We start from the raw sequence: 9,161 nt of genomic DNA on the forward strand, positions 1-9,161 counted from the left end.
TTTGTGCCACTGTTTCCGACATTTGTTAAACCTTGCTGCTGACTACCAGAAATAACCAAAAGCTTTTCTTTTCCTTAGAAAGTGTGGTGTAGTTTAACTACTCCTGGGTTTCCTAATTTAAAATGCCAGTTCTGATGGCAAAAAATAATGTAGGAACTCTCTCTGTTCTCTAAGAGGAAAATATTGGCTAAAAAGACTTTATATTTTTATTATTATTGTTATTATCATCATTCATTAAATTTAATAAATGCTTAGGTATTTTTTCTCCTTGTTAGTTTCCATCCAGACCGCATTTAGGTGTATTTATAACAGACTCCAAAAAGTGATTTCAAAAGAAAAGTAAAACCTTTTTTAATACATCAAATATACGGAGTTTTAATCTTTTAAAGCGATACATTGTCTATTATTTTAAATACATGACGTCATCCTTGTTTCTGCCCCTTCTACAGGGTGGACTTAAAAATTAAAAAATAGTCGTGTTCCTTTTAAAGAACAAAAATAAGGCAAATGGAGGTTTTTGGAATAGAGTTGTTGTTGGGTTTCCTTTCTTCCAGAATTCATACAAAAAATACCAATTCTCTTTCTGCGATGGTATAGTTCTTCAAAAATAATTGCAATTTGAAATTCAAGGTGACAAATTGCAAACTTAAGTGGTGGTGGTGGTGGTGGTGGTGGTGGTTTTAGGAGACATGCGTTTAGGTTTTTTCCCCACCCAACCCAAATGAGACATTAAATAAGAACGTACAATACAATTATATCAATTTTAAAGTAACATTAAAGAGAAGACCTCTATTTTTGTTTTCTTTTTATTTATTTATATTCTACAACGGGTGTTTCCACTTTAATTTTTTTCCTTTAAGCCTATTGAGCTGAAGTTACGTAATGCACTTTTATTGATTCATTGTCCCGCTTGAAGCTAACATAAATAAATACAGTGCCCATGGATCCAGTCCTCAAGATGAACACTATCTTTATATATATATAAAAAAGTCAAATTTCAATTTTCTTTTGTTTGCTTTTTTAGGAAAGTTTCGAAGGGCTGCTTTGTGTTCTTCCCCCCACAAGTGTTGCTTTCCCACCACCCCCTTTGACCACAAAAAGAAAAAAAGGAAAAAGTCAAAAGCCCCCAAAACTCACTGGTATCCCAAAGCGGACGCTGTCGTCAGTCTTTGGCCATAGAGTGCGTAAGGGGAGTAATAGGGTCCCGTGGCCGCCGGGACAGGCACTGGGGCTCCGGGGGTGGGCAAGGGGCTCTTGGAGTACGGGTGGTAGCGGCTGCTCAGTCCCAAGGCGTGGTGCGGGCTGCGCAAAGCCAGCGTGCCGGGGCTGCCCGGGGCCCCCGTGGTGGGGATGTGCATGTGGCAAGCCATGGCTGCTGCCGCCGCGCTGGCTAAGGAGGTGGAGCTGGGGTATCCGGAGAGCAGCTTGTCCGTGCCCGGGAAGGCGGTGTGAGTCCGCAAGTGGCTGAGGAGCTCCTCGGACGTGGCGAAGCGCTTGTCGCACGGTCCGTTGGCCGACACCCAGTTGCAGATGTGGGGCTGGGGGTCGTTGGGGAGCATGAAGCCGTAAGGGTACAAGGGGTGGCCGGCGAGCGAGGGCGGCGTGGCGCCGCTCAGCGACGAGTGGACCGTGTGCAGCGGGTGCGTCGGGTAGACCAAGGGGTAGCCGGACTTGAGCGCCTGGTCGTGGGCGCAGGAGGCGCCGGCGGCGCCGGCCAGGTGGCTGGCGCAGTGGTAGCTCAGGCAGTAGGGGTCTCGGCACAGGCTGGCCGTCATCACCGACGGCGGCGAGGCGCCCGCCAGGGGACTCGAGCCGGCCGCCTTGCTGCAGCCCAAGCTGCCGGCCAGCTGCGCGCCCACCAGGCTGCTGGACTTGGTGGGGTCGAGCGCCACGCCGTGCGGCAGGAACTGCGGCGGGTAGCCCGCGTAGGCGCCGGCCAGCGTCCCCGGGTAGCTCATGCCGGCCGGCGGCAGCGGGAACACCGTCTGCCCGGGCTTGTAGGGGGACACGGGCGCCACCAAGCCCGAGCCCAGCACCGAGGCGGCGGCGGCCGACGACGTGACCGTGCTGCCGCCGCTGCAAGACGAGTCCGAGGACGCGGACGACGACGACGACGACGAGCCCGCCAGGAGGCCCTTGGCGCTCTCGTGCGCCTGGCTCAGCTCCGCCGTAATCCCGCCACAGCCCGCGCCCAGCCGGCCGTGGCCCCCGGGCGCCTCCGAGCCGCCCTTGCCGCAGCCGTCCGAGGCGTCCTTCTTGTCGGCGTCGCCGCCGCCGCCGCCGCCGCCCTTGCCGTCCCCGCCGGGCAGCAAGCCGGGCGAGCAGGCCGAGGCGCTGGAGGTGGGGCTGCCTGTCCTTGGCGTGAACGGCTGGCAGGTGGCGCTCGGCACCCGGAAGCCGGACTTCTCGCCGCCGCTCCCGCCGCCGCCGCCGCCCGAGCCTCCCCCCGAGGCGGCCGCGGCACCGGCGGAGCCCGCCGCTGCCGCCGACGGCTCTTTCTTGTCGGCGCCGGGCTTGGAGTAAGGCTTGAAGCTGGATTTGTCCTCCACGCCGATGTCGCTGAGCTTCAGGGGCCCCGATTTGGACGCCTCCTTGTCGCCGCCGTTGGACGTGACTGACGAGAGTTTGGAGGAGGGCGACGGGTCGGGCTTGCCGATCTGCGAGCAAGTCTGAGCCAGGAGGGCCAGCGGGCTCTTCTTCGCGTCTAACTGCAGGAATCGGGGGGGGGGAGGGGGGAGAAACGCAAACCTTTAGTGCCAAGGCCTTGCCAGCGGATCAAAGGCAAGAGTGTCGAGGAAAACGCAAAGTTCCAAAGGAACACAGGAACCCTCTGTAACTGCTGAGAGGCGCAGTCAACAGCCCGGACGCCTCTCTGAGGCCTATGGAACCGAGCTTTAATTTCTGGCCAGATAATTTAGACGTTTATATTAATTATGCATTTTAAAACGTGAACGTCTAGGGCGTCATGCAAATCGCTTGGTTTAAAGCTGGTCACGCGAGCACCCCCCCCCCCGCAACCCGCTCAGTCATTGTTAAGAGAAGTTCAGCCTTTTCGCCCTCTACTTTCGCTCCTCCACATGCCCCCGCCCCTGCGCAACGCGCGCCCAACTGAGTGGATCCTTCGTTGACACTATAAACAGATCCCGAGCCAGCAGAGCTAAGCTCTTCGAGTGAAACCTTCAGGAAATCTCTTCCCTTTCATCCATTTCCCACCCACCGCCGCCGCCCCATTGCAGCACACCTAAGGATCAGTCTATTATCATCCCAAAGATCTGATCTGCTTCACATGCAGTTCCCCACCCAGCCACGCCAAATTCTTTCTCTTAATACACACAATAAAAGATCAGAGAGTTCGTCTCAAAAACAAGGTATGAGTCAGTTCTATGCTGACTAGATCCAGATTACAACCCTTTTGCTTCAATAATATACACGAAATAAAGGGTGGGGCGGGAGGGGGTGAAGGGTGAGCCTGCATATTGAATTGCGAATTCCATTGGAGAAAAGTGGAGTCCAGTTTTAAGTAGAATAAACCTTTAGGAGCAAAGCCACGGGAACCGCAACATGAAATTAATGGGACTATTCCTGGTAAAAGATCATTATTAGGACTAGATTGATTACATTTATAAATCTACCAGGACCGAGGCCGAAATCCAGTACACATTTCTATAGGAGAAGCTCCAGCGAACACAGCAGGGCTTACCTCCGAGTAGACATGCATAGGATTGCGCTACTCGGCAGCTGTCCCGGCGCGGGGGGGGGGGCGGTCTGGAAGCCGGGGAGCGCCTTACAAAGGATTCTCGCGTGTCAAAAGGCTCACCCAGCCAGGCGGGTTTTCTTTCTTTCTTTCTTTCTTTCTTTCTTTCTTTCTTTCTCTCGCTCGCTCGCTCGCTCGCTCGCACACGCACCCCCCCCCCCCGACTGTGGTGGTCTTACCTCGATGGGGCTGACCGGAGTGGAAGGCAAAGGCTGAAGGTATTCGGGGTGCAAAATGTGTCCAGTCCGTGCCGTGAGCATTTTCAAGACTTTGATGGGGAGGCGGTTCGCCTGGCGTAAAGGGTCCGAGGGTGGGACGGAATGGAAGAAAGGCTTGGTGCTGCTGCTGCTGGTAGGATTCCCAGAGTGCCCGCTTCGCCAGGCAAGATCAGAGCTGCGGCTGTTTCCGAGAGCTCTCGCGCCTCCTCCTCCTACTGCTCCTCCGCCTCCTCCTCCGTGCTGACTACTTCTTACGGCAGAAAGCGAGGGGGATGTAATCATGACCCAAAGCCTCGCATGGACACTGGCGGGGTGGGGGAGCGCCAGGCGCGCTGCTCAGGAGCCGAAACAGGGCGTCTGCTTTCGATTTTTATGCTTAAGGGGAGGGAATCGCACACATATGCACACTTAGAAAAAATATGGAAGACTGCTCCAAAATTTAGGACGTCCTTGTGGGGCGGGGGGCTTCTCCAAAAGAGGGTATTTAAAAGGTGGCTCGGAATTTGGCTAGAGATACTATAAAACAGAAATAATCCTCGTGTTTTGCTTTGTATTTTGTTCTCGATGATGGAGGGGCGGGGCGGGGCGGGGAATCTGGATTTCTGCTCTCCCCTGTCCCAGTCCCTCTCCTTTCCCTGGCTTGCTCGCTCGCTGGCTTGCTCGCCCCGGGCTTTCTCCCGGCCGCCTCCTTTTCTCCGCCTCCCAGTTCAGCTATGATGCGAGCCGCTGCCCATCCAGCCTCGGATCTGGCAAAGAAACTCACTTCAAAAGCAGCTGAATTAGTCGGAGATTAAAGCCTTTGCCGCCTTCCAATCAAATGGGACCCCGAGGTGATTGGAGGGTCAAGGGGATGTGACGTCACCGTCCCTCTTCAGGGGCTTTTCCACCACCACCCCTCCGTGCGTGTGTTTTAATCGTCTCTTTCTTTCTTCCTCTCCTTTGCCTTCCCCTCCTCTTGTTGTTGCTCTTAAGGACAGGATGGATGGGCTTGCATCAATTCTGTGTTTCACGTTAGCCACTCGGCATTATTTTTTTCGCTTCAGCATTTCTCCACCATTCTAGCTCTGGCGGGAGTGAGACATTTTAAAGATCTCTAGAAAAGGACAAGGGGCAAAGTTCCAAAGAGATCTGCACTACTGACTTTCCATGCACCCAACCTTAGAAATCACTGCACTGCGCAGTGATTCCCTTCATTGCCACCCATAAAAGCAAACCCTGAGATGCTAAAGGTAGGGGACCTATACGCAGGGGCTTTCTTTCCTTTTCCTTGATAAATGACTGTGAGGGTTTCATTGTACTTTTCTTCAAACACCAGGAAATTATGAGATGCTTTGTTTTTTTTTGGGGGGGGGTTGTTTTGTTTTCTTCTAAATCTTGCCCATCGCATAACATTTTTTTTATCTTTTTAGAGCGCGAAACTAGGGAACGAAAAGCTCCTTGCCTCCTGAAGTACGAGTCCAAAATCCTCCAATCGGGACTATAGTGACACTTACAGGCTCTGAACAGAGATTGGGAGACGTTGGTGTCACATGTTTGCAATACTCCGCCCTTTCTTAGCCGTTCCGTCTTCCCCTTCTCCCCGCCCCCGCTTTTTGGAGTTTGCGGGGGGGGGGGGATCTTTCTCCTCTCCTCTCCTCCGTCAGTTGTCAATGCTCCCCAACCGCAATCAATCAGTTATTTGTCAGCCCCTGTCAATCCTCCCTTGATTTATGTCAGGTTTTGTTGCTGATTACAAGCCTAGTGCGACTTGAAGGAAGAAGGGGGGGGGGGGCAAAGAGGCAGACAGACAGACGACTTCCCTTGAAAAAGAGCCATTCAATTTAAAGAGTAAATCGCTCTCCGAGTAAATGCAATTTGTATGCCAACAAAACAAGGAGCGACTCTCACTTCTCTTAGCAGAGGCACCGCAGCGGACACCTTGCAGAAGTGCGCTGCGTGATCAAGGCGTTTTTCCGCGGCGACCCCGTTATCATCTTCACCACCATCTTTTTTTCAGAATTCCTGCGTAATTAAGAACGTAATTCTATACATACTTTCCCGGGCCTAAGTCTCATTGAACTCAGTGGAACTTACTTCCGAGTAAACAAGCCTCGGATGGGGCTGCTGTGCTGCAGACACAACTCCCTTCCCAGGGCGAAAGTCCCTTTGGAGAATTTCTGCCGAGTAAACAGGCATAGCTTTGGGCTGCCAGGCAGCCACCCTGACCACACCGCTTTGAAGTAAACCCCACTGAACACAGCAGACTTTACTTCCGAGTAAACATGAATAAGCTCGGGTTGTTTCGACGGGGAGGTGACTTCAGCTGACGAGGTGGACAGATGGAGGAGGAGGAAGCCGGATTTCTCGTTGCGGGGCTGGTGTGAGGGAGCGAAGGAAGGAGAAAGGAGGCAGGGGCATTACTGAAATTTTATCGCCAGTCCGTCTCCCCATCGGCTGGCACGGCGGAATGTTTAAAATGAGATTAAGATTGACAGCTTGAGCACCCGCGGAATGCCACTACTGACCAGAGCGAGCGGGGAGAAGGGGAAGGAGCAGCTGGGGGCGGGGTGGCGGTGGAAGGCCTGGGATCAGGGGCTTGTCTGAGGCGATTCATTGCAGCTTCCTAAGTATTTGTTCACAATTACTGGCTTTTTAGTATTCCCCCTACCTCAGCCAGCACGTTTTTCCTGCACACCGTCCTGTTGATCTGCCTAGTGGCTCTCGCTCTCGCTCGCTCTCTCAGTACCTTGCCTGTAAAGATGATGGCTCAGATACAGAAACGGCGCGATCCAGCGGGAGGCTCTCCTGCGGCAACCCCCTTTGGAAGAGAGAACAACTCCCGTTCGTTTCAGGAGGAGGCTTGCCGCGAGGAGACCCTCCCCATTGGACCGAGCCCAAAGAGCGACCCCTGGCCGCGCTTACAGAGGTCCAAGCAGCACCACTGAAAATAGTGGTGCTTACTCCCGAGTAAACATGGGTCGGATCGGTCCGCGAAACGTACATTCGTGGAGATGCCAGTTGTGTGCTTTGGACCCGGCAGCCCTTCCTTCCTAAGCGCTTTCACTCTCGGCTTGCTTCAAGGAGAGCGCCGGCGGGACGAACACCGAGCGACTCTCCCGCGTCCGCTGTTTCCGCGGAGTCTCCGTCCACTCCTTCCGAGCACCTTTCCAGTTTGCATTACAGTGGTGGTGGTTGTTTTAAGTTCCGTGTTTCTTTTAAAACTTTCCCATTCGTCCTAAGCTCCCTTTTGAAGGAATAATGTACATATATTCTATCCATGGATGTATTTTCTTTGCTCCCCCCGCCCGCATTTTTTAAAGTGCCTCCTTTTGTTTCCGGATCTGACCGGGTGGCCCTCCACACACAAAAAGGTCAGTCGGAGATATAAAACACGTTTGACAAGGGAAGAACAAGGCAGGGGGGCTCCCAGGGGTCGCGGCCAATTTCTGAACTGGAATCCTGCTAGAACCAGAGGCCGCGTCCCTTGCGTCACTCCCGTGCAGACTGAGAGCAGAGGCGCTCCACCCAGTGCAGATGGCATTCGGGTGTTTTTGGACGCAGAGTCGATCTGGCGCCTTGACCTCTCCGACCCCGGAATATTCTCCCTGGTACTTTCAGTGCAAATGCTCCAATCTTGCGGTGTGTTTCTTGGGCATGACGGTGTGTTTGCCGTTTTAAAAGTGAAAAAGGGTCACCATCATTATAACGTATAGGTTCTTATTGTTCAAAAAGCTTCACACACATTATCTCAGCTACCCTTACAACAACTCTGATGCATTATTATCCCCATGTTCTAGAGGGGGGCGGAGGAGGAGAGGAACACATCGAAAGTCATCTATAGGATTCTTGGGTAAGATCTGAACCGAGGATTATGCACGTTTACTTGGAAGTAAGTTCATGTTATTAAACTGAACTTACTTCCGAATAAGTGTTCATAAGACTTCAGGCTGAGGATTTCATACTTCTCAGGGTATAGAAAGCCCTAACTGAGAATATATTTTTCGGGGTGGCTTCTGCAGGAAAACTTCCAGGGGCTTGAGGTCACGATCCCGTACTGTTTTCCCCTTAGGGGAAAAAATGATACAACCCTTCTTTTGTTCGGAAGTAAAAAATATTGAAGAATGGCCTCCTTCATACTGATTTATTCCTTCACGTCACTCCAAGGTCCTGAAATCAGCAGTTTGATGTCGTGTTAGACCTAAGGGGGAGAATGCGGATGACTTTGAAACAGATATACGGATACACGAAAACATTATTATTCTAGACAAACATTAGATAAAAAGAGTCAAGCAAGAGTCCATCATTTCCTTCCAAGGATATCCCCTATGGATATTTCCATTTGTGAATAGCGTAGAAATGACTAGAAAATGTTCCTAGAATGCCCACCCCCACGTCCTGTTCTTTCTTTGGCTGTTAAGCCAAAGTGATAAATGGAGAGCAGTGAAAGAAAGAGAGAGAGAGAGCCCAGCCCGACCCATTCTTCATTTGTGTTCATTTGCATTAAAGTGCTTGGAACAGCTGTTTTCCTTACAAAACCGGAGAGACTTCTATCTGTTTTCTCGCTGTATTTGTCCTGCCTCCCAGGGTGAAAATGCTAAAAGATTAATTGTCTTAAGGTAGACTTAGATGTGGGAAAGGCCTTTTCCTTGAGAGCGGGGAGTAGCGAGGCGGGGGTCTAGAAGAGGCCTTGCTACAGTTCTAAACGGGGAGAATCAAAGGTGATCCCCAGGACATGTGTAAAACAAGCGGCGTATTGACGTGGAAGAGAGAGAGAGAGAGTGAGAGAGAGTGGGAAGGCAGTAGTGGGGGCGGGGGGCGATGAGGAGGACGATTTTCAGCTCCACAAGGAGCTACAGCAGGTAGGACAATTAGCAACTTCAGAGAGATAACACTCTATCCGCCCCTGAGCCTTTGATGTGCTATTTCAATCACGCACCATGATTGTCCGTGTTTTAAAAATGAATGAAGAAATAAATAGGTTCCTAAAAGGTCAGGCTCAGATCCTGCCTAAAAATGTTCGCTTTCCGTAAAGCGTGTCTTCTTTTTACTGGGATGTGGTAAGGATGGCTGCGGAAAGCTTCTTGGCTCTTGGAGCTCCGATTCCCACCACCACCACCACCGCGGGACTGGCAAAACGCTGCCCGACGCAGATAGCCTGTTTGGCGTTTGACAATTATTACTTGTACAGTCTTCTTCAAAGTTAATGTTTC

At 51.9% G+C, this 9,161-nt stretch overlaps 1 protein-coding gene across 1 annotated transcript; it reads right to left on the reverse strand.

The window, feature by feature from the left end:
- Positions 1-223: 223 nt before the first annotated feature.
- Positions 224-4,915, reverse strand: ZNF503 (zinc finger protein 503). The gene is made up of 2 exons (XM_084845213.1): positions 3,934-4,915; positions 224-2,708 (listed from the first exon to the last, which is right to left on the reverse strand). Exons 1-2 carry the CDS (start codon positions 4,252-4,254, stop codon positions 1,134-1,136), a joined length of 1,896 nt encoding a protein of 631 aa, XP_084701339.1. The 5' UTR covers positions 4,255-4,915; the 3' UTR covers positions 224-1,133.
- Between the last annotated feature and the right edge of the window lie 4,246 nt (positions 4,916-9,161).

The sequence above is a fragment of the Heloderma suspectum genome, chromosome 3 (assembly GCF_057233095.1).
Source record: "Heloderma suspectum isolate Gila_16-S chromosome 3, 16-S_ref, whole genome shotgun sequence".
NCBI lineage: Eukaryota > Metazoa > Chordata > Lepidosauria > Squamata > Helodermatidae > Heloderma > Heloderma suspectum.